The sequence below is a fragment of the Chelonoidis abingdonii genome, chromosome 7 (assembly GCF_003597395.2).
Source record: "Chelonoidis abingdonii isolate Lonesome George chromosome 7, CheloAbing_2.0, whole genome shotgun sequence".
Taxonomy (NCBI): Eukaryota; Metazoa; Chordata; order Testudines; family Testudinidae; genus Chelonoidis; species Chelonoidis abingdonii.
This window is the reverse complement of record NC_133775.1, coordinates 91945600-91971806: the sequence shown is the minus strand read 5'-3', so window position 1 is coordinate 91971806 and position 26207 is coordinate 91945600. Positions and strand designations below refer to the sequence as shown.

The following is a 26207-nucleotide window of genomic DNA, read 5'->3' as shown; positions in this document are numbered from 1 at the left end:
AGCAGGGACAGAATTGCTGTGGTATTAAAGAGAGTGAAATACAAGGGATGGAAAGATGTTTATTCCTTTCCTGCAACCAGCTGAGAACTGAAGCATGTTGATAGCCAAATACCTTATGTAACACGGTGAGAAACACGCATCGAGGTCGGGGGCGGTATTTATATTGTGGTGCTGACATCGAAAGCTAAACATAAATTATATTGTAATCCACCTCTTTTGATTTCGGAATGCAAATAGTGATGTATAGGCTTTTTGAGAACCTTAGTATATTTCACTTGTAAATGTCACTTCATTCGACATTTTTTGGTACCCTGATCTATAAATGAAGTGAAAACTCATCATCTGCTCTAGGGATGATGGGAGAAAAAAAATTCACAGGCATTACTTTTTGTAGGGGGGATTTCTGCAAGCAAATTGTAAGCGTTGGGGATGATGGCTATAGGTTATCTATATGGATTACTTTTTAAAAATAAACTTGCGCCTTTAAATGATTACGTTTGTTATTAATAATATGCAAGATGGGAACAATCTCTCGTTGATTTCGTCCTGTTGAGCGGAAAGTTTTTAAAGGCCATGTTACTCTGGGGGTGAGGAAGAGGGGGCATAAATCAGAGATGAGTACAAAAGATAGATTAAGGAAAGCAATGATAACTTTACTACCATAAAGAATCTGTAAAACTAACCCTGATTTTCATATCCCCTGTGTAACTCAATTAATTTCAAAGGAGTTACTCCTGATATTATACCAAGCTAAGTGAGCTCAGAATTAGGCCCCTCAGAGACTGGGACCTTGTTTTCTCGATGATTCAGTGCTTCTTCCAACAGCTGAGCTTCCCCGGTAAGGAGGAAAAAGCACCACAGCAAGTTTATTCTCGAATTTGGAGTTGTGAGCAAATTTTGCAAGTGTTCACGTGACAAGGTTCCTCTTTACTCTGACCCGCGGGGAGAGCGGAGGGGACTGTGCTTTCTCGATTGTATCTTTTTCTCTTATTTGTCATTATGTTTCCATTTCTGCGCAATGCATGCTTTGTGTGCGTGCGTGCGTGTACATAGGATCCAGGATTCCAGTGCAAACGTATAAAATTCTCAACAGCTATACAGAATTTATTCTGAAAATTAAGATGTCTGTATGTCGAGAGAGAGCGCGCAGACGTGGTTCAGAAATGCAATACGTTGGGACAAATACACATTATCTCTCTCCATACCTGTATTATGCGTATAAGTGTGTATATACCAAGGATATGTGTGCGTATGCTATAAAATGCATGATCCAGGCGTGCAGTATGATGGCAATATATATACATTCAGTCCTTTCTTGTCTCTGCAGGACAGAAATGTTGGCCTAATGGAGTCTAACTTGATTTGTTTGGTGATCCTGAAATTCCTTCTGTACTAGCTGTCATTTTATCCTGAAAACAACCCACGCCTTTACTTCCCTTAAATGAAAATCATTGGTGACTTTCCCACCACTCCCGGCTCTTTGTTGTCACAGAGCAGGTGGCCAAGACTGCGAATATTAACTAATTTCAGCTAAAGGGAATATGTGCTTTATAGCCTGTAGTGTAAACCCTAAACGGCTCCTCCTTTAAATAACGCACAATGCCTTGGGAGTAAGAAGCCAAGGAGAGGGTCTGTCAGATTTTGTTCTGAGTATTGTACCACCCTGTCAGCCCGAAAGAAACCCTCCTTTCATTTGAATGGCGATGTAGGGCTGTAATTAAGATCGGAATCGGGCCCCATGTTTCCAATGTAAGTACTTAGCTAGTGCGTTATTTCTCTTCTCCGGCGAAAAAAGTTGACCCTGCTTGGGGCCCGATCCTGACGTCCTACCAGGCTCTCAAGGCAGGGGCAGGTTCTCTCTCCCCATCTCGGAGCTGTTTGCCTAACAAACTGTCACATAATTTGGGGCCTGATCCCATAATCCCAGGTTTAGTCGCTTGTGCAACGTTTACTCACGAGCGTAAGGGCTTGCGGGATAGGGCTAGCGCCAAAGTAGACGATTGAAATAAAACTGTGACACGTGGACTAATAGACGCCCGGTAGTAACTTAACTTTCCCCCTAATAAAATGCAGGCAAGCCAGGGAAATTCCAGGGCTTGACAAGGAAATGTGACAACATGAAATACAGACTCAACGTGCCTATGGCGTTGGGTAATGAATTCCTTGTCAGAAACCCCTTTCCCCTATAACCGTTTATGTCAACAAATCCAAGGGTGGATTAAAGCCCCAGCCGGGTTCCGTTGCTTCGCAGGCCTGCCTCTCCCGTTCCCCGAGCTGCAATTTCAAGGATCGGGATAATTTATAAGGTAGCATTTTTATGTTTGTTATTTATTGTTCCAATTATCGTGCACTTAAAAAAAAATTAACCGGAACAGTTTTCCAGCTCGCTCGTTTCTACTCATCGCACCTGCTTTGTGTCAGAAAATACTTGGAGAGCAATTTAACTTTGCATTAGAGTAACTCATTAGAGACACACCTCTTGCGAAAGGGGCCGGGGGTGGGGAGCTGCATCGCGTTTGATGACAGCGTTCTGATTCCCCTGACGTCTTGTAATTGATTTGGTTACAGATCTGCCCGCAGGGCAGCTCCCATTAGGCCGCTGATGAGCAAAGCCTGACACCTCCCTCTAATGAACAGAATACTCAATTAGGTTGGCCTTTCTAAAGGCTTTAATTTGAACACGTTAATAGTGGGCGCAGGGGGAACTGGCCATTCCGCAGCTCGCTCTTAGGAAGTGTCATAGGCCGTCTTGGTTTTGTCATAATAAAGTCCCGCGCATGTTTTGGAGGCTTTTCCTTCAACACTCTTGTGTTTTGCCATAAATCTGTAGCCCTTTTAAGGATCTCTCGTAACACACACAAAGCTCCGGTGCTCAAAGAGTTTCCAGTGAAACGATTTAGACATAATCCCTGACACACATGATTTATGCTGAAGGTTCAAAATACTGCTGCTTTATTTCCAGCCCGGTTAAAAAAAAACATTCAGGAACATTTGGGGGCTGTGTAGCGGGGGCGGGGGGAGAGGCTCCTGCAGTTAGAGGGAAGAGAGAGAGACAGAAGCGGTTGTCTCAAGTTTTTATGTGGCAGTAAATGCTAATTTGAAAAGTCTGCATTGGAGATTGTATTCCTCCAGCTTTGGTCCTTGCATTTGGAGGGGAGGCAGGAGGGAGACTAAGGCTTTGGGATCTGGTCCAAAGTCTACTGAATTCAATGCGAGTCATTCCACTGAGCTGCAGAGATCAGACCTTTGCTCCTGAAACTCTTACTCGGGTAAAACTCCCGCTAGTTAGAGCGCGGGGTCCTGATTCCACCACCAGGACTTAGTATTATAACTTGGTTTCGGTGACATTTTAGAACTTTGTACTCTTCGTTCTGCAGCCAGGTCCATGTGCCTGATTGTTGTCACATTCAGGGCCACATCCTAACAAGGGGCTGCGTTCCCTCACCTCCCTCTGGATCGGGTCTTAAATGCACTGAATTCGCCAGGGAGCCAAGAGCCACCAAGAAGGTTGTTTAAAACATTTGGGGCTCTATTGTCCCATCCGTATTCAACATGAACTCTTCCTGCAATGGAAACTAGGGAGAGTCCTGCTTACAAACGTGGGGAAGGGCTCTCAGGCCGGAACCAACGCAGAAACACAACTATCCGCATTTTTTAAATTTTAAACAGGCATTGCTAGGTAATGGGCATTTCCCTGTCTTCTTGTTTTGAAGTAGAAAAGGAAACATATTGCTTAGGATCCTAGTCCCCCGCCTCCCTCCCTATCGCGAATGCAGGATCGTTCCCTAGCCAAGGAAAAGAACAAATCCCTGGGCAAAATGCATCACTGTGGAGGACAGGCCACCCAAACTATCACTGCTATTTAATATAAAATTGCACATTGTATATACAATTATCTTAGGAAGGACATAGGGTAGATATTAATCTCCATGACAGCGGAGCTAACTAGTCAGTTTCAGGAACTAAGGTGCAGACACACTACGGGCGATCATTTCAGTGTAGACGGGGTAAATGCGTTAAAATGTGTACTAGACTATTCCAACCCTTCCCTGATGTGTGTGTCTTTTAGATCCACAACCTTCAATCCTTCCCTGTCACTGGCTCCAAGGGGAGAATTTACTGGGTTCATTCTCATCTGCCCCTGGGTGTACATCATTGGGAACTCTACTGGAGTCAGGATTGAATAGAGATGCCAGCATGAGGGGAATCGGGATCAAGCGCTAACCAAAATGATCTAAATATTACATAAAATATCGTGCAAAGAGAAGAAGCGCCTAGGAAGAGTTATTAAAAAGAAGAACAACTCACAGGTTAGGCTTTCGATTGTGAATGTTTGGCTCTCAATTTCAACTCTGTGTGCCGCCTATCTGGCCTTTTTTCACTTTAAGATTTATGGGGGCAGTGGGGGGACGAACAATAAAGGCAGCCTACAGAGGAGTGCTGATTACTTCTTTGATCGTGACCCAGGACAGACAACCAGAGCGAAAAGTTATCTTTAAATAATTGCGAACACTGACAAACCCAGACACAATTAAACAAGGTTGGTTTTTTTTAATTTAATTCGAAAGAGATAAGAAATAATAAATCTTCAATAAAATATATAAAATTGTACACGGCATCCCTTTCAAAGGGACTTTAATATAATGGGAATGGAGGAGGGTGGAGGATTGAACTACAGTGGAAGACGACACATCCTGGAGTAGGTCAAAACTTTGTGGCTCTTTTTTTTTTTTTTTTTCCACAACATGCTTTTAAAACAAAATGTATCCAGGAGAAGTTCTGCCTTCAGTGATCTGCATCCTCTATAGTAACTTTACCACAAAGTTCAGCGCTTTATAATAATTATAAATATTATTCAGTAATAATAATAATTAAACAATAATGATTATAAGAAAAAGGCTGGGCTATATCGTGCCATTGGTTTGTAAGCAGAACTCCCCCAGTGAATTCCAGGAAAGGAGATCAGTTTGCAGAGCAGTGGCATCCTATTGTCCCATATGTTTCTTTTTGGTACCTGAATCTACTGGTGTTTTCAAGAAACGCTTAAGCATGATTCACTATATTGGCATTCTTTACAAGGTGATTTTTTTTTAAAGCATAAATTATTGCAAATAAAAAACAATTCTGCGTTAGGGTTTGATAGTCCTTGCACACACACTACTCTGGGGGGAAAAAAATAGCCCACCTCTTTTCTCCATATATCTATCGTACCCTTCCACCCTGCCCCCTTCAAATAGCATCCTAGAGCCAAACACACATACACCTGGCTGTAGGTGAAATTATTAAACGCGCAAAGGAAGAAGGGATAAAGACAAAACTCTTTGCCTATAGCCCTCTCTGTGCGTCTCCCCTCCCCCACAGTGCTTTGAAAAAAATATTTAAGTTCTACAAGAAAAAAAAGGGGGGAAGGGAATAAATGATCCGATAATGGGGTGGGTAAAGTTATTATAGACTTTACTCATTTAGGGGCCCGATCCTGCGGTCCAGGAATGCTCCTTGTTGCTTGGGCGCAGGGTGGCCCCATTTGAAAATGCAGGAACTTGCTGCCTTTGGCCTCAGTCTGACTCTACTGGGGTCTACGTCCTAGTTACAGTGAGTCTCTGTCTTCTGAGGTTTGTTTTAAAAACAAAACTCGACGATACCTTTCATCTCCTACATCTTAAGCGACAAGGCTTAAGATTCAGTTTGGGGAAGGAACCACTCCTACTTTAAAACAGGTCTTGGGCCTCCTAGGAAGGGGCTAAGGAAACTATGCCTTGAAAATACAGGATTTATTGTTTACCGACTCCTCTGTCCCGTGTGCAGTATATAAAGAGAACTATATTGGTTTAATTGTATAGGGTTTTATATTTTTCTTTCAGAGTCAGAGTCTGATTGCTCAGGTCAAGCTTAGGGGAGACCCTGGCTGCGTTCCCAACCTGTAGCATACAGGCTGCTTTACTTTTCTAATGCAAACTCCTATACACTGGATATGGCACATAGAAGCCGGCAGAAACAATGGCCAGAACTGGTTTTCTAGTGCGTTCTCGCAGTGGACAAGATCCGCCAGGAAGTCTATATCGCCATTGCTTTCCTTTCGATCTTCTTAAGACAGGTGGTACATGCTATATCCGACAGGAGTAGCATAGAGTCCTACAGGTGGGATGGGAAGCACAGGTCTGTGAAAAGGATAAGATGGTCCATACAGTGAGGCCGCCTGGATGGGAGAGTTGATGGGGAAAGGTAGACTGAACCCAGAAGGCAACATGGGCTTTGCTGCCATTTTTAGCTTCTCTAACTCGGCCTCCTGCAGTCTCTTGGCCTTGGCCCTCCGGTTCTGGAACCAGATTTTGACCTGGGTCTCTGTGAGGTTGAGAGAGCTGGAGAATTCTGCTCTTTCTGCGATGGACAGATATTGTTTCTGGCGGAATTTGCGCTCCAAAGCCAGCAGCTGGGAAGTGGTGAAAGGGGTTCTGGGCTTCCTGTTAGTCTTGTGCTTCCTCAGTGTGCATGCGGTGGGACTCAGATGTCCTGGAAGGAAAGAAAAGGCCAGTTAAAAAAAAAGAGAGGAGGAGGAATGCTTAAGAAAAAAAGAGGGGGAAGAAAATGAAGCTTGAGAGTATGTTTGGGATTTGTTTCATTCGCACCCTCCTGGAGATAACCCCCAAATATGACACAAATAAGAACATGACACATAAGCGGTGCTTGAACTCATTGCTGTCTGGGTCGTGGGCTGTTTTATGGAGAAATCCCGGCCCCATTTTCCATACGGCAGGTAGAGAATCCCCCTTCCCCATAAGCCTTTAAGTGACAAAATCAACAAAAAGGAAACAGCATGTGAAGACATCACGGGGTCCGACCACATAAATTCAGACAGTACAGCGCAAATGTCTTAATAGCTTCGGTGAGCAAGAATTCCTAGGACCCTCTGTGTACACCAAAGTGTAACGCGTTATACAAGAAATAAGTCCCCAGAAGTAAAATCTCCAGCAAGGGACAGAAATAAATCCACCATCATCACCACTCTCCAGGGATTTTTCCATTTTGGGCCAAACCCTGCAGTCCTAGTAGGCCTTCTGCCTGAGAGCTATAGAATGGGATCTGATAACATTCTTTATGTTTGCTGACAGTGGGTGACCAGATGTCCCGATTTTAGATGGACAGTCCTGATATTTGGGGCTTTTTCTTTTATAGGCTCCTAGTACCCCCCCCCCCCCCACACACACACGCACACATCCTGTCCCGATTTTTCACACTTGCTGTCTGGTCACCCTAGCTGACACCTCTATCTGCTTCCACTGAAAAAGGTGTGGGGGGGTGGGAATCGGGCAGTTTTATTACTTTTAGATTATTCACAGCCCCTCTCACTCTGCCCCCCCCCAACAAACAATGACAGAAAAGCACAGGAAGGAAAGAAGGCGAGTCCTTTTTCAAAGTGTAGCTTTTATGACATAGGCTAATTGAAAACCCCATATAACTGAAGCATCCCTGGCCAATGCAAGATGTGGAATGTGTTATCTATCGTGTTCCATCGTAATCCGGGCCACATCATTTACTTTGTCACTGATTTTTCTTAGAACGCTTTGCATTTCAGTAATAACCTTTTGGGGTGAAAAGAATGACTAAGATGCGAGCAACTTGAAAACCTGGGACGCTTGATTGGCTTTAAATCGAAGTATTTAACAGGCAGCTCTTTCTTCAGTGAGATATCGAAAAGGAGAACCTGCCCTAAATGGCAGGTGCATTTTAGACATATTTTTGGCCCTGTTTCATACACACTTGTCAGTGTTTGCGCACTCTGGTTGTCAATATATTTTTTCTTTGCCTCTTACAATTTGTTTCAAAGGACGTTTTGAATTTTAAAATAGACTGGGCGATGAGTTTGAAATGCAAAACAACCCCCCAAACTGTTCAACGTTTGAAAACGAAAAAGTAGAGAAAGGGAAGGATTGCCCAAAATAAAAGTCAACCTTAAATTCTTAATCCCTATTCTGTCTACTGAAGAGCGGAATATTTTCTAATGCAAAACAAATTGTGGTTAATACATTGAGGGCATTTTCGTAACTATGCAGCCAGTGTGGGTATTTCGTGCAGTCCCAGAACTTCCTAAAACAACACAGTAAATATGGAATTGCTTCGCTTAATACACTCCATTGGGGCTCATTTTAAAATGAAAATATGATTAGATGTTGTTCCTATGAATTTGCTTCTTGGGAAAGATCTCCAAAGGCATGGTTAGACAAGGGGCTTCATACTTATGCCTTTTCCCTCCTTACAAAGCATGTGAAGACCAAGAGGGTAGATGAAGATTTATCTCGAAATTGCAAACACAGAAAACGAGATAGTTTTATTCCATTGAAATTAAAAGCAAATCTTCAAATGGCATCAGGAACTGGCCCAACACGTCAAGATTTCTGCCAAATGTGTATATGTGGGGGGGGAGGGGAGACTTTCAACCTCATATAAGTACTTATCTTTTAATAAAATCCCAATCAAAGGTTTACTGTCAAATATCTGCAAACTTTAACCTATGTATCTTTCACCATTTCGGCATCCTTTCAAATAAGTCACCTGAGTGTAGCGGTGATAATAAACAGAGCACCAGAACACATTACACTCTCTTTATTGTGGACAGTCTATGGTATTTGGTGAAATGGCTTATTTTAAAGGTATCACTTATGCTTTTCACTAGATTTTCTGGTAAATCCTTGACACAGTCATCACCTGAGTAATGCTACCTGTGTCAAAGAAACCAACCATGTAGTTTAAGCTACTCCTCTCTGATCCCACTGATCACACCTTCAACCAAACATAAGTTTTCAAATAACCTATTTTAAATGCCAAGAGTGTGCAGGGAGATGATCTGTATCATCTCTTGTAAGAACCCAAAGTCACTGACCTACAGACAACCCTCTAAGACTTACCTAGTGTCGGGAGTCAGTAGTTATTTGACAGGGATAAGAGAGGCTGGAGAGGAAGGAAACCCTAAATTAAGAAGAGTAGCAATCTCCAATTTTCATCATGTCTTAAATCTTATTTTACCAAAACCTAAGACCCTCGTGCAGGCAAAATTTCCTCCGAAATAGTGAATTCTGTGAAAAGCCATGAATCCTTCCAAATCTCAGTATGTACTTTCTGTGACATGTTAAAGTTATAGAATACTGTGACCTTTGAATCATTGGCAATTTTTAATAAAGCGAGAAAAAAGCTGGGAGCTCAGTGAATCTATGGTCTTGGAAAAGAGCCATGTGAAGTAGTGTCTAGGTAAAAACGTTAGGCGTTGTCTATTTCCAGGTCATATTTTGTTAGAAGCTGTATGCTATAACTAGTAAAATATAGAAAGAGCAACACACACACAAAAAGCGCCTAGGGGTTTTGTTTAAGGTATTTTCATACCTTTCCCTAGCAAACCTGGAGTACATAGAGATTGGGAGACTTTCTATACAAGAATGACGCAGGAGTATTAGTTTTTCCCCCCGTTTACACTGTTCTATCTGTTGTCACACAATCTCTTCCGAACGTCCCAAGCATCAGATTAATTTGGGGGATCAAAGAAAATTGAAGCTCCGAAAGTCAAGGAAAATACACAGGTACCGGAAAAGTGAAAGCTAGAGCTTTGCTAAAACTTTCTTTTCGTGAGACTAGATTACAAACCGAACTCCTCCTCCAAGATAGTTAGACCAAGCAGATCACATCTGTTGGTGAAGCAGTTATTAGATCAAAGCAAAGCAGCCCATTTTAATTTTTAACTCAAGCTTGAGGTGTATTGATCCATCTGTTATTACAGGTGCGTAACACCGTTGGCTACTCTCTATCTGGGAAAATGCGGAGCTGCATAGCCATTTAAAATATATTTTTGTCATACTAGGTCAGCTATATTCCTGAATTTAAAAAGGGGCCAGAACTCTAGAAACGCGTGATGTGATCTAAGCGGGCTAGCTGCGAAGTTCAATGGCGCAATGCAGTGTCCACGCGCTGTCTGTAGAGATACAGATGGAATTCCGCTCTGACGAAAGCCGGCGGCATGGCTTTACGCGCATTGCTAGCCTGCGGATCGCGTGTCATTGGGGGTGTATGTGTGTGGAAACACCTCTAGTGAGGCTGGGGAGCGGATCCCGAAGACATGACAGAGTCCTCCCCAGTTTCACACAGTTTAGGGCACTTAGCGGAGCCAGCTCGGATGGGTTCATTCATGCGCACTGTGTCAAACGAAGCGCTCGGGGAGCCGGTATCATATAGAACAACTCTGGAATTCTCGTTGGAAGCCACGCTCCGTCCAGTTCAATTTGAGATCTGATTTGAAAATCTCTACAGACAAATGCAGTATCTGGGAAATTGCTGCGGGGCTCCGGATCTTCACTTATACAGGCCAAAAAGCGTCTAGCCAGCCACCCTCCGTCCAAATCTTACCGCTCAAAGACTCGTTCTTGGACGTGAAGGAACAGATTAAATCAGGAAATAGCAGCCAGTTAGTTCCTAAAGGCAGAGTCAGCGCCCTCCCTGGAAGCTATGCGGTCATAGATCTGGTTTCATGCCCCAGTACAGACCCTTCTCCCACGCGCACGACTCACCCCCAGACGCGGCATTTCTTACTTAGACAACCCCCATTTGTTCTATTTAGACCCGCTAGTGTCAGAGCCCCAGATCCGGGCAGCACTCACTTGGTGGAGGGGAATATCTCCCGGCCTCTTGAACCCAGGAGCTGCCGTCTTCGGAATTCTCTGATTTCACCGACGAGGTTTCCAAGGTTTTTGTAAGCCCCCCAGGGCTGTGAGCTTCCCTGGAGCCGTGCCCTGGCAGCAGCATGTTCCTGGAAGTGCCCAGGCCAGCTCCTTCCATGCCTCCCCCGCCGGGGGTGAGGGGCACCTCTTTGGAGGGCTTTTTGTCGGACATGAGCGCTTCCACGCTGAAAGGCAAACTGGAGACTTTGATTTTGTGATGATCCTCGGCACCAGCTGCTGGGCCCTCTTCATCCGAGGAGAAAACCTCCTTCGTCTTGGAAGGAGAAGACATCGCTGCACACCCCCACCGATCCCTGTGCACTGCGCCTGGCACACACACACAGCTCTGCTCCCGTATCCCTCCTACTCCGTGCGGCTCCTACTACTCACTGCTCAGGGACCCGCCAGCTCCAGCCACTCAGCAATTCCCCCCACCCCCGCTTCTTTTTTTGGGTGCTCAGTTGTTGTTTCCTCCTTTGGGAAGTTGAGTCAACCCAGCCGAACCAATCAGAGCAACCCTGGAGGATGACGTGCAGGTGCCACTCTTGTGATTGGTTCTGAGGGGCTTCCCCCCTCCCTTTTAAAAAATAAATTAGGAGTTAATAACATGGGCAGCAAACGGAGCTGCGTTATTAAGGAGCCTTCCAGAGCTATAATCATGCCAAAGCAGGAAAAGTCAGTAAGGTAATTAAGGCAGGTTCCATGAAGAGGATTCTAAGATTCAAGATTTTTCTCTTTTTAACCCTCCCACCCTCGCATTTTAAACACTCCTTTTCTCTAGCTTGTGGCATAACTGTTACCCACTTCCAATCACATCCCAGGTGTTTTTGTCTGACACGGAAACATGTGACATCGGACCACCTCCAGTCACCGCCACTTTTACCCGTGGCTCGGGCAGGGCACCCGCGATTCTTGTCTCCCGATCCTTATTTGTGAATTTCTGCTATTTAGTCTTTTGTCAAAATACACACACGAGACTACGGGAAATTACACGTGCCTCGCCCCTTTTTTGCTGCTCCGCCTGCACCTCCGAACGCTACAAAATACGCCTTGGAGAGTTAAAAGAATGATGTGATTTGCAAAATCGTGCGGTTCCGTTCGGATCCAATGCCACTGAGGTTCGAAGGGGTAAACATTTATTCAGTGCTTCTCAGCAGGGACAATTCCCTATAGCCTGGCAAGCACAAATACATCAACGTATAATCTTAATAGCTGGACCAGTTTTCACTACAAAGGCACTTTTGCTCTATTTCTTAGTGCAAAGACACCCGCCAGTTAAAAACCACGCTACAAAGGTGGGATTTGTAATGATGATTTTGCTCACATAAATTGCACGCGGACAAAGATGATGAATAAATGTGGTTCTAATAAGCATGGGACATGATTCTGCAGTCCTCAGTTTGCAAACATATCGACGTAGTTTTATGGCGGGGTGGTGGGGGATTCTGCCTCTTTTTGACTCCTTTAGTGTGAATAAGAGTGTGTTAATTAAAAACATTTCTTTCAATCGCCTTGCGGATAAAAGTAAATACATTTTCTTCATAACGAGTGTAATTTCATCATGATAATTATTTAATTACATGCTGGTAACTATGGCTATTAAAACGCTCAGAAAAATTGAAGCTTAAAATATAGGCGGGGGCAGTTAAACCTAACGCAAACCCTGAACAAGTGATGAGTCTATATTTATTTATTTGATGATTGATTCCGCCCAGATTTCCACCGACTGTAGAAGGAGCATAGGGGTGGGGGTGGGATACAGGATCGGGACCTGCCGAAGCAAAACTATATTGCAGAGTTGTTGTTTTAAAAGGCGGTTTTATTTTTGACACTAGCTGGTTAGTGGTATTAGTTTCATCGACCCATTACCTCTCAATAGCTTGAGAGCTTTTACCCCTTTCTTATTAATATCCCAGACAGTTACAACCATTTGGTCTTGACCTTGGTTTCTGGAGCCTATGTGCTATGTACCTTGTGTTGGTCTATATGAGAGAGCACTCTTCTCCGAGCGGTATCCGGGGCTTGATCCTGTAGCTGTTATTCAGGCAAAAGGCATTTTGAGTAAGGACAGCAAAAGATTATGCCCCTTCTCTGGACTGGCCTAGATTAGCTCCCTTCTCTGTCTCCCAGGTGGGGGCTGCCAGTTCTCAGAAAGGGAATAGAATCGAACGTTTTAAATGAAACTAAACCCAAATTATTTAAAGGGCTATATAGTGAAAAAACAGGCCCCCTTGGGTTCAGAATTATTCCTAGTATGCCACTTCAGATATTCTAGCCCATTAGCCACCTTTTCAACTCTTGAGACGGTAGCTGTTAATCGTTCCCCTAAATTCCAGCCAGCATCTGTAAAATATACACTGCATTCAGATCGACTGAGCAGCAATATATTGACGGTCTTTCCTCTACACCTAATCCTCATAGGCACATCTTCAGCAAAGATCTAGTTTATAAGACCAAAATCAGGGTGTTTCGAATTAAGCCACAGACAGTTTTAGCAACTATAAAAAGAGGCAGAGCACCGAAGAAGCTTTCAGAGGGATTAATAATAGGTTGGCATTATTATTATTATTATTAATTATTATTGCTGCCACTTCAGTAAACAGCACATGTGATCCATGGTCATTTTCTCGTTAAGTTAAACCACAGGTTACGCAGTGTGTAGAGAATGGGTTGGAGAGCAATTTAAATTACATACTATGACTTCCTATTTATGGTCTTGCAAACCATCTTGCTGCAGTTCGTCTACTTCGTATCTCCTCTTACCCCTTTCCCCCTGTTCCCTGCATCATGACAAGTAAATGAGAATTAATGAAAATAATGAAACAATGTGTGTCTAGGGAACAATGAAGCGCCGGTGTAAACCATTGTCGATTGGCTTAAATGCTACAGATAATTATACTGTATTCACAAAGTCAATGCACCTTCCAACTATCCATAAAGAAAGAATGCTTGCTGGGGGGTAGGTCAGGGTGACACTGTTTCAAGAATTGAGTACACTGGGTGTATTTCTTCAGCTGGACAGAATATTCTATTCGAATTCCTTTCACTGCTGCATTGCTGTGGCCCGTACGTGATATCACAAGCGTGGTCGTGTGTGTTTGATGTGCATTGTTTGGATTGTATCCCCTTTGGGGCAGCAAACATGCCTGTATACATGTTTGTATAGCACACTGTACATTTAAGACTTGGTTACATAAGTGTCTCACAACACCGGGTCGGTTGCTGCTATTCGAGTTTAACTCTTTTGTCGTGGATGATATTCGCTACCCATTTAGTATCACTTTGGGTTAGCAAAGCCTTCCTGAACCCATCCCCGATGTTCTGCCAAGGTAAATAGTCTGGCTGGATAATTCTAAGCCTATGCTTGTTCGCAAACTGTTCGTTTAGACATTTGTTTATTTGTATAATTGTTTATTTCAGTCACAGGGATTCGTTTCTGCAAACCGATTAGATGCCTTTATCTTTTAAGACAGGAGACGAGGATGACTAACTGCCTAGGACAGAATTTGGGATTTGCGACCATTTTCAGGAATGCTAGGTGGCTGTCCGGCTTCTGATCAAATCATGGCTATACAACCCCAGGAGCCACTGTGAACCCAAATAAACTCCTCTTTCATTCCGGAAAATAATCACAAGCCCATTTATTTGACTATTTGCCCAGCTCTCGCTGGGATCGAAAAGACCGGACAACCTGTCTCAGCTGTATCATTTCCTTTCCCCAGAGACACAAGTCACATCTTCTGATCCCCAAGCAAATGTCACGAACCTTTGCTCTAGAAAGGAGAACATGGGGGAAGGGGTTTGCCCGCTAAACCTCTGCTTGTGCCTTAAAGGCTCTTGGTCTACCTTTGGCTTGCCGTACCCTCACCTAGGTATCCGAAAGCCTGGGCTCGGAGATCCCAGAAAAGGACAGGGACCCTGCCAGGGTCAGGGACACCTTCCCACGAGGTTCTGGAGGGGAGACTGGGAGCGAGCAATTGTTAGACACGCAGCAACAATCCCAAGGGCTTCAGAGGGGTTTGCACCAGCTAAGGCATCTGGGGCTTAACATAACCTGTATCCACGCTCCGACACGAGGTTCAGCTCTCCCCTCTCATCACTTATTCTCCTGCACCAGCTGCGAAGGGTGTGCCTGGGCCCTGGGACTCAGCCTCCAGAGTGGGGCAGGGAGGGGGAGAGCAAAAGCAGGGGGGAGGGGGGAGAGACGTTGCAGACAAACTGAGGCTGTTTGAAGGCGCCAGGAGCGGGGAGATGAAAGGGAGGCTCCTGGGGGAAGTGCTGTGCAGTTTGACCGGCTCCAGCAGCAACAGCAGCGATTGCCTGTCCCAGTCAGACCCGCCCCGTCACCCCCTCCTGCCCCCCGTCTACCCTGGGGCAGCTGCCTGGCCACTGAGCTTGCCTTCGTGTCTGTTGTTCCGGCCAGGGGAGAGGAGGAGGAATCCAGCAGCAGAATCAACAACATCATAATTACTGTATCAACATTGTCATCAGCCTTATTAAGAACATCAGTGACAATCATTATTTTATTATTGTCCTGAACGATAATTCATAAGAAATATGTGAACGCCCAGTTCCTCCGCCTAACTCAGATTTCCCTGTCAAGAGTTTGACAGGACCGGGCCCGATTCTGATCTGGTGTAAACCAGGAACAACTCCATCCACATCACTGGAGCTAGACTAGTGGAAGCGGGGATAGAATCAGGCCCAGTTTGTGTTCCATGAAATTGGGTTTCCTCTTTGTACAGCAGATAATCAGTCACGAAAACAGTCGTTGCATTAATAATCACGTAGGTTTAGGACATTTGCAAACGAACTCAAGCTAATGTCATTTACAAGCAGTTTGTTTGCATTATTGTGAAAGGACTGAACACTTCTGCTACGTTGTTAGACTCTAGTGACTTCCCCCAGCCCACAAAAATCCCCTTTCAGATATTTTGAATAGATCTCATTATAAAGACAGATTTTTAAAACAAGGCATTGTGCTGCTGGCAAGTGAAAAAAAATGGGGGGAAATACTGCACTTTAAAAAAGTTTCTTTAAGAGGCTGAAGCATAAACCCTGATTGAAAAGAGAGGAACTAAAGTGGGCTCAGACTTGCACACAGTGGAAACGTTACCTCCAATTAGGTGTATGCAGATGCAAGCCTTTAATTTGTCAGATGTCTGAGATCTTCCTCTTATCATCACCCTTGCCAAGGGAGAACTGAAGCCAGCAGAAAGGCGTTTGGATTCTAGCTCACGTGCCTTTATCTGCAGACACTGAAAAAGGAATGAAAAACATCACAGCCTCGGAGCAATCGGAACTGGTTACCAACACAGGAGCCCATAGATGCGTTTTCAAAGCCGTTCTTGTGAAGACTATGCTTCTGAAGCTCTGACTGTTAGAGCGTGGGTGTCGAACATCCCACTCGGAAGGTGGAAACCCCCCGCTAATGTTCTGTTCTTGTTTCCCGTCCAGCTACGGAAATGTGTCTAAAAGCCGCCCTACCCTTTGCTTTGAGTGCGTACATTAGGGCCCAGATCTTGCTCCCTCCACTCCAAGTCTACGCAAAGCCGCAGTTGTGCAGGATCGAGCTCTGCATGTGTTGGGACCCAGCATGCCCAGGGAGGGGCTTTGCAGAACCAAACCATTGAGAATCGCTAATGAACATAAAAGCTGAATGAGTAAAGAAGAGGTTCTAATAAATTCGATCCTTTAGATCTCGCATCCAGTGCAGTCCTTTGCTACAATTACTCCCTGGGTCTGTCCTCTGACCATGTTATCACGACTGCCGGCAGTCAGAAATGACATTCAGTGTCTATCGAACAGTGTTACTGCATAATAATAACCTTTTTGATAAGAGAGTCTCCTCTCCCGCTCGCAAAGGTAAATTTTCTCCGAAGAGGAATTATATTTACAACGAGATATGCATTTTCTACTTGGCAAGAGCCAGGTGATAGCTTCTTTTTAGAGATCAGGCGTCTGGTTCCTGAAACCTGCTGACAATTTTTTGCCCTTAAGGACGGCAAACGATTTTTTTTCAGGGCAATGGCTTTAAAAATAAATAAAAGGGAAACCTTCAATGGGGGGTTGGGAGGAAGACACTATTTGTTAGGTAACAGTAAAGCGAGAGAAGTCATAAAAAGGATCGGTGGAAAGAGATGAAGATTTTGTTTTCAGATGCTCTATTTCTCACTGCTATGGATAATAATATTGATCACAGTCTTAATTGCGCGTTTGCTTCCCACTGTATAAATGGGACTGAGCGTTCCAGAGTGAATCCTACTGTCATTTACACGATCATCTCCCCACTGGAAAATAAGGCCCAGAAGGCGAAGCAGCATGTAGGACATTTGTCTAACCTAATGCACCATACTGTCAGTTTCCAGACCAAGGGCCCGATCCTGATTCCGTTGAAGTCCATGGAAGAATCGTTGTTGATTCCAAATGAAGAAGGAAAAGACCCTTGAAAATAAAGTTGGACAGCTGTTAAGCCTTCCCGGCTAGAAGTGAGTTAATGGGTCGGGATATCCCCGAGCATCTCGTACAGTTGCTAAAATGGGCGGTCGATAAATGGCCCCATAAAAACGCCCTTTGGAATCTGCCCAAAACACAACGGGGATTTCAATCTGCCAATAGCAATACATCGCCCCCCCCCAGTATTTATGGGGTTCCCCTCTCAGCTCCTGACTGTAAACATCCTTTTATCCTATGGGGAGGGGGGAAGACAACATAGCTTTTTACTAAGGCTCAGTGATGCAGAGGAACTTTGCTAATAATATAACCAAGAACCTTGGAAACTACATTGTAGAATTTTCCTTTTAGTTCCGGCTACAGTTTTTAAATCTATGACTTTCAAAGAACACAAAACAAAAATTCCAAACGTTTCAAATATGCAAGCTAATAAATTGTTATTTGCTCATCGCTGTATGCCGGCGAGTTGCCCATTTCCATCCAAACTTCCCGTGCCGCATTTTGAACTGGTATAGACACATTCTGCCATTAAAATTACTTAATTAACAATCCCTACGAAGCAAGTTGTCCGAAGCAAGTATTACAATCGTTTAAAACGATTCGAAAAGACGACGTTGCATTGATTTAGATTTGTACACCCTGTTATATCTAGCTACGCGCGCGCATACACACACACACACACACACACGTGTGTATTTATATACGTATTTAATTTTTATCTTTGCTGTCAGTTTTCACATGCTTTCGTTTTTAGATGTCCCGCATATTCCCACCCACAACATCAGAACTACAGAATGGTTTGGAACAAAAATAAACACCCTCCCGTCATACTGGGATCACATAATGGTCCTAATGCATTTCTTATTTACTTTGAAATATAGAGACATAGTCCAAGCTCAATACAGCCATCGGAAATTAAGTACACAGACTCTGCCCTTTCCAGCACTTTTACCTTTTAATTATCCTGTTTCTAATCTTCGTTTTGCAAAAAGAAATTCAAATCCTCTTGATTGTGGAAGCTTTTTCTGTAGCTGCCCACTCCTTTTTGTCGTGTGTATGTCTGTATAATTACACAGTAAATTATATACAAACTGACTCTGAATGAACCCGAATCTAGGGATAAACTATCAGATCAATTGATTGATTTGGTAACCTCATCATAAACTATATCTATGTATCTATATCTACACACACACACACACTTGTACATGTCACGTAGCAGCAAATCTCCCTTTTTACCACTGCAATCACAGGCTCTTATTAATTGGTATAATAAGGCAAGTTAGCTGATTATCCCATACTTGTCGAGGAAGGTGGGATACTATGAACATGAAATTATTTTATGAAATACTTTTCTGAGCCTTGAGAAAAAGGGGGACTTAATTCGCGTGTTTCACTGTGTGCTCTCGGGGCTATTTCAGCCTGAGCTCCAATCGGGGGAATTCACTTCCTGTGTGATCCTGTTTTTAACCCTCTTGTGGTTCCTGGAAGCTGTCCTGGTTGGCACAAGGGGTTGGACGCCAACCTCCTGAGATGCTCTGGTAACTGATTTCCATCCAGGAACAGGCACACTCAGAATTCACACCCCACACCTGATTTTACATCCCAGCCTGTTATCTGTCTGATAAATTCTATTGTCCTGGTCAGTGACAGCCCTTTAGATCCATTTAGCATCTTAGCTAGATGAATAGCTAATACATTATCCAGCACCTTCAGACTGGACTCCAAACAGCCTTTCAAGGTTAAATTTTTTTTCTTTGAGACATTCCTCATGTAATTGTATTCAGAACTCCCTGGGGTGATCCACGATTTTCACAATTATTATAGACTAATTATAACCCATTACATTTAGTGATGATATTAGTTCCAGGGAGAAATACTATCAAGGTACAGGAAATATTATACTGCTTGTTTTGAAGTTTCTCATTCAGCTGAAGGGTGTGTTCCATCTAACCTTTTTAAGGAGGGCAACATTTTGTATTCATATTTTTGGAGAGCTCAGGGAACGTTGTGCTGTAATAATCAAAATGAGTCATTCTTTGGAATATGACTGATGCTGAAATGAATTCATACAACAAATGATCAAATTAAACCCAAGAGGGAAAAAACAAGCTGCAATTGTATAGTCTTATTCAGCACCAAACCATAGGAATTAGAGAGGGAAAGAACTGATTGGTTAACCTAGTGCACATTCCATCACTCTCTGCCAATGCAGATTTGCCTCCTACTATACCTTTCCCAGTGCTTTGTCCGAACTAGTTCTAAATATTCCAAGCAGCAGTACTTCCACCCCGTCCCTTGGGAGAATAACCATGTTTATGGGGACAGTATTACTTTTGTCTGTGTTCTTACAAAAAAAATCAAATTGAGATCTCTAAAATTAAAAAAAAATAATACATTGCATGTGTGTTTAAATATAAGTCATGGCAGGCTGCTTGTGAGTGGGAATTTTAGGAAAGAGATCTGTTTCAAGCTTGGATGTTATCAAGGTTTTCTATTCCAACAGTTCTCAACCAGAGGTCTGGGGCCCTTGAGCAGGTTTCAGGGGGTCCACCAAGCAGGGCCAGTGTTAGATTCACTGGAGCCCAGGGCAGAAAGCCAAAGCCCCATTGCATGCGGCTGAAGCCTGGGGCCCCAAGCCTCGCCACCCAGGGCTGAAGCTGAAGCCTGAGCCATGTAGCTTCATGGGGGCCCCAGGCAATTGCCCTGCTTGCTACCCCCTAATGCTGGCCTTGGCTTTTATATGCAGAAAACCAGTTGTTGGGGCACAGTTGGACTGTGGAGTTTTTATGGTATATTGGGGAGGGTCTCAGCAAGAAAAAGGTTGAGAACCCCTGTTCTATTCCATTGTACATGGCCTGTGACCATTTAACACTCAGATAGACTGATGCACACTTTTGCCATAAATCTTCATGTTTTTACAATCCAAGTTTGTTTATCTTGAATGTTTCTTGGACTCAGATTACAATTTATCACAATTCCTGTCTTTCAAAGATCTTGACTACTCTACAGACAAACCATACTGGCCAAAACAACAAAACTGTGTTTAAACACAAGTTATTTCCAGAAAGGTGCTAACAGGGCTTTCCAGGCCAATTGTGGTTTGCACAGTGTTTTTGTAGTCTTGTTGATCCCAGAATATGAGAAAGGGAAGGTAGGTGAGGTTGTATCTTTTACTGAACCAGCTTCTGTAGGTAGATGGTACTAGCTTTCGAGCTACACATAGCTCTTCTGCAGGTCTGCTGAAGGAAATCAGAGTGCTTGACTAAAGATTATGATTAGCAAATGAGGATTCTGGCAAATATTACCAATTTAGATTATAATTTGGGTCATGATTCTGAAAGTGGTTTGGTATGGGCTGACCCATTATGGTTAAGCTATGTTCAACTGACTTCAACAACGTGCAGGACTGGGGCCCTGGTTTGTAAAAATAGTTTACAACTCATTCTTGATTATCCAGCTTTATTCAACAGCCTCCAGGACATTCAGACAATCAAGATTTGTAGTAATCAAAGAATTTTCAGTGTTACTAATATATACTGGGGACATGACTCTGTTTCTGATAATGGGGAGTTTTGGATAAAGATTTGTTTAATGGAGGTTCTGTTTTTTTAACTACAGATAAGCCTCAGCCACAAAATTCAGATCTGGATTTCAAGCACTCAAAAGCTCAGGAGCATTTGAATCCTAAGTTTTAGTTTGGTCTTTCACAGGGGCCCACTTTAAAAATATGGATCTGAATTGGAGTTGATATTCCAAACCCACAACCCACACATAAGAGCTGTCATACTGGGTCAAACCATGGTCCATGTTGCCCAGGATCATCTTCAACGGTGGCCCATACCAGAGCTTCAAGGGGAGTGTACAGATCAGGGCAGTTATGGAGTAATCTACCCCTCTGTTCCACTCCCGGCTGGCATGGGCTTAGGGCCACCTCTAGCATGTGGTTGCAGCCCTGACCATATTAACTAATAACCACTGATGGACCTATCCTCCACAGACTTCTCCAGTTATGTTTTTTGCCATCACAACATCCCAGGGCAATGAGTTCCACCAGTTAGTTGTGTGTTGTGTGAAAAAGTGCTTCCTGTTTTTATTAAACCGGATGCCTATTAATTTCATTGGGGGCCCCACTGTTTTTGTATTATATGAAAGGGTAAATACCACTTCTTTATTCACTTTTTTGCCACATCATTCATGATTTTATAGACCTCTATCATAACCTTCTTTAGTGGTCTCTTTTTCTAAGATGAACAGCCCTAATTTTTAGTCTTTCTTCATATGGAAGTCATTCAATATCCTTGACCAGCTTTTGTTGCCCTTCTCTGAACCTGTTCCAGTTCCACTATATCCTTCTTGAGGTGGGGCAATGAGAGCTGGACACAGTATTCACAGTGAGGGCTCATCATGGATTTAGATAGTGGCATTATGGTATTTTCTGTCTTACGTTTTATCCCTTTCCTAATAGTTCATAACATACTGTTAGCCTTTTTTGACCACTGCTGGGCATTGAGCAGAAGTTTTCAGAAAACTATCTAAGATGACTTCAAGTTTCTTTCCTTTGATGGCAATAGCTAATTTAGAACCCATCATTGTATATGTATAGTTGTGATTTTTTTTTTCCAGTGGGCATTACTTTGCACTTACCAACATTGAATTTAATCCACCATTTTGTTACTCAGTCACCAGTTTTGTGAGATCTGTAACTCCTTGCAGATAGCTTTGGAGTTAACTATCTTGAATAATTTTGCACCAGCCACAAACTTTGGTAATTCTCTGTTCACCCTCTTTTCCAGATCATTAATTAATATGTTGAGCAGCATAGATCCCAGTATGGACCCTGCTGTTCACTTCTTTCTATTGTGAAAACTCACCGTTTATTCCTACCCTTTGTTGCCTATCTTTCAACCATTTCCTGATCCATGAGAGGACCTTCCCCCTTATCCCATGGCTATTTGGTTTCCTTAAGAGCTTTTGAAGAGAAACGTAGTCAAAGGCTTTCTGAAAATCCAAGTACACTATACTGACTGAATTACCCTTATCCATGTGTGTGTTGACGCCCTCAAAGAACTCTAATAGTTTGGCGATGCATGACTTTCCTTTAAAAAGCCATGTTACTTTTCCTCACCAAATCACATTTATCTGTGTGTCTCATTATTCTGTTCTTGACTATAGTTGCTACCAATTTTCCTGGTACAGCCAGGATCTCCTCTGGGCTGCTTTTTAAAAACTAGTGTTACATCAGATCCTTTCCAGTCGTTTGGTACAGAGGCTCATTTCAGTGTTAGATTTTGTTGTTGTTCAAACCCATCTCTAGAACACTTTTAAAACCCAGGTCTACAAAGGGCAGGAAAATCATATTGAAACCATGTTAGCACTTTGAGGGAGAGAAATAGGTTAAAGCTTAGCCAGAATTCGACTAGCAGCATTGGTCTTCTTTATGTATTACCTTTCATTGTTAACACTGGTTCATCTCCTCTGGCATTACCACTGTAGGTCCTACAGTGTGTGCTCCCAGAGCCACCTTTATTTTTGCCAGCATCTAATTTAAAGTTAATCAGAGCAGCTCTAAAGAAGAGTGTATAAAAGACTGGTCCAGAGGCCTTGTGTGTACAATAGAGTTCCCAACCTTATTGGTGGAGCAGGACCAGTATTAGCAGCTGTGGGTTAAAAAATTACATAACACATCCCTAGCCTTTGCAATGCCATAGCGCAGATGTAGTCAGAAAGATGGTGCACGGTCCATCTCTGAGTGCTCTCACTCATGCTCCAGATAATGTTATTTTTGTACACATAAGCACATCTCCTCCCCTTGTGTTGATAAACGCCTAAAGCGTCTTTGCTGGGATTTTGATCTCTTTACTCATGCTTCAAATATGTCAACCATAAGTGGTATGCATGATTATCGGAAGGGGAGAAGCCTGCCTTTTTGTGAACATTTATTAGCTAATAATAAAGGAGACCTGAGAGGAGACCTTGCTAATCATACAATTAGAGTTATTGTCGGCATGGAAGAATTCAAAGGAGATAATGCAAGGAGCATATTTTGCTCAGTAAATACCAGAGCTTCTGGGAAATGTTGAAAAACATTCTACTTAGAAACCATTCTCTGGAAATATAACAATTTTGGAGATTACTCCCAGGACCGGTTTGTTTTTTTTTTTTTTAATTTATTTTTGCTTGGGCAGTTGCACTCTGGGGCGGCATGCTGGAGCTTGGGGAAGCAAATTTTTTGCTTGGGGCAGCAAAAAACCTAGAGCTGGCCTTGATTACCCCTCATTTTTATTACGAGGCCCATGTGAATAAAGACTGGTTGTTAAGAGTACCTTTTCTACCACTGATCAATTTACAACTGAATTAAAAATCCCTTTTTAGGTAATAAACACAGAACTCATAGAAATGTAGGGCAGGAAGGGGCCACAAGGGGTCATCTAGTGCACCCCCCGCACAACAAGGCAGGATTAAATATACCTAGACTATCCTTGATAGATGTTTGCCTAACCTGTTCCTAAAAACCTCCGATGATGAGGATTCCACAGCCTCCTCAGGTAACCTGCCCCAGTGCTTAACTATCCTTATAGTAAGAAAGTTTTTCCTGCTCTCTAACCTAAGTCTCCCTTGCTGCATACTAAGTCAATTGCTTCTTGCCCTATCTTCAGAGGACATGGAGAACAATTCATTACAGTCTTCTCTTATAGTAACTCTTTTACTGCTTTGAAGGCTTTGACAACATCTAGAAAAACACCCAGCTGTGAGGTTACAAACAGAACAATATGAGTCAGACAACATTCGGTGACCTTGATTTGCACATGGAACACCCATGAACATGAGCTGATGTTCCAAATATAATATACGGTCTATTACTTAAGGTGTGGCCCAAGCAGTGTGCACTAAAGAAACAAAAGGGACAATTCTAATTTCTATCCTGGCCGATTTATGCTATTCTGGTGGTGTAAAAGGATTATGAAGGGGTAGAAATGGCCCCTAGGCAATACTTCCTGGGTAAGGAGGTGGCACAGTATTGTCTATAATTGCTCTACATTGCTTCTTTCCTCCAATCAAAGCACCCAATATAGGGAGCATACTGGGAAGGGGGCATGACCAGAGCATGCTGCACTCTGACTATTCTTGACTGAAGCAGAGTGTATGTTAGGGTATGTCTACAGGGCAGTGTAATCCCAGGTTTTGAACTCAGGCTCAAGCCATCTCCACATAAATCATGCTAAACTAGGATTCACATGCAGCGTCCCAGGACCCCAAGGGTATGGAAGGTCCAAGACTGAGTCAAGCCAGGACTCAGCATTCAAGCCCATTGCTTTGCAGTGTGGATGCAGTCTGACTGGATTTATGCTCAAAGTATCCTCCAATCCCACAGGCCAACTTCCTTTGTCCTCTCTAGACAGAGGAGTTTGGTGAATCATCAAGTTTTTCTGCACCACAAACAAAGGGCTAGAGTGGCCATATTTTGGGAGGGTACTAGGAAGTCTGGGATAGGCACGGCTGGACTTGGGCCCACATAATGTAGTGTAGATGCTGGAGACCCAGGCTGAGACCCAGGCTGAGGTTCAACAATTCCTAACCAGAGGTTACAAATGTGTGTAGACAGTCAAGCCCTAGGTTAACCAAAAGTGGGCTTACTAACTCAAGTTCTACTAACTCTAAGCTTACATTACAGTACATTACATTATATATCCTTAGAGTGTTCTGGGATTGACACTGAAGGGCTGGGTAAAGTTTACCAGATGTCCCCATTTTAAAGGGATAGTCCTGGTTTTTGGAGCTTTTTCTTACATAGGCACCTATTACACCCACCCCCATCCTGATTTTTCACACTTGCCATGTGGTCACCTTAGGGTAAACCTATAGCTGGCTTAAAAATACGGAAGGCACAAAGATGGCTTTAAAGTCTTCTGACTCACTTCTAACCGAAAAACAAACCAAGCCAAGAACAAAAGCCTGCCAAAACACAACACTCCACTGCACACACACTTCTCCGCCCTGGCACAGGATGAGAGAACCACATATGACAGGTATTTGTCATGTTGCTTACTGCTCTATTGGAAGGCATTCAGGCTATGGCAACACTAGAGCTTACAGCTGCACCAATGCGGCTAGTGCAGAGGCTTTGAGTCGACACTCTACGCTGACAGGAAAGAGCTCTCCCATCGACGTAATTACTCCAGTCCCCATGAGTGGTGGTAGCTATGTTGGTGGGAGGGCTTCTCCTGCTGACATAGGGCTGTCCACATCGGCACTTAGGTCGGTGTAATTTATGTCGCTCAATGGCGGAGACTGCAAACATTTATATTTATGCTTCTCTCTGAAATTCTAATAACTTATTAAAGGAATTTGCTAATTATTTATTTGGACCAAATTTCACATTAAGTTAAAAACAAGACTTTCCTTCTCAAACCTAAGAACTGTAGAAATATTTCCATGTTTGTGCTTTAAGATTCCAAACGAAAGAGAGATTTCTAAACAGCTAAACGTCCCCAGATGCCTGCAATTGCAACTGGACTCTAGCAGCACTCAGAACTAGGAAGTACAAATAAAAAGGAAGGCAACTTTATTCATAATCCAAACTAGTGACATGCAAAAAAGCCAGACACCATTAAGAGTGAAAAATTTTAATGATTTCACTTTCAATTATTTCACATATTATTAGTAATAATATACATAAAGCTGTGTTTGTTACCATATACTTTTTAAGCTTAAGAGTGTTTCTTTGAAGTCTTTGGATCAATGTAATAAAGAATTTTAAAATTCTAATCAGCATATAAAAGAGGAAAGAGACAGTTTTATCCATCCATCCATCATGTTAATACTATAATAGCAACTGAGGCCAGAGCTTTCAAAAGTGGGATTTATTTTGAATAGGCAACTTGAGTCAGTGGTACCCCAATATTGAGGCATCCAATATCAGTGGCCACTTTCTGCAAACATTTGCCGTACTACCTAGGTTCAAGGTCCCTTTATGAGTTAAAAGATGGATAGTTCCAGGGTTCCTTTGGTTACCTTCAAACAAAGAATCTCCAATTACGTTGCCAAAATGAC

At 43.1% G+C, this 26207-nt stretch overlaps 1 protein-coding gene across 1 annotated transcript; it reads right to left on the bottom strand.

Annotated features, from left to right (window-relative positions):
• Positions 1 to 5376: 5376 nt before the first annotated feature.
• Positions 5377 to 11095, bottom strand: MSX2 (msh homeobox 2). Its single transcript, XM_032801466.2, has 2 exons — positions 10641 to 11095; positions 5377 to 6510 (listed from the first exon to the last, which is right to left on the bottom strand). The coding sequence occupies exons 1-2, from the start codon at positions 10990 to 10992 to the stop codon at positions 6086 to 6088; spliced, it is 777 nt and encodes a 258-aa protein (XP_032657357.1). The 5' UTR covers positions 10993 to 11095; the 3' UTR covers positions 5377 to 6085.
• Between the last annotated feature and the right edge of the window lie 15112 nt (positions 11096 to 26207).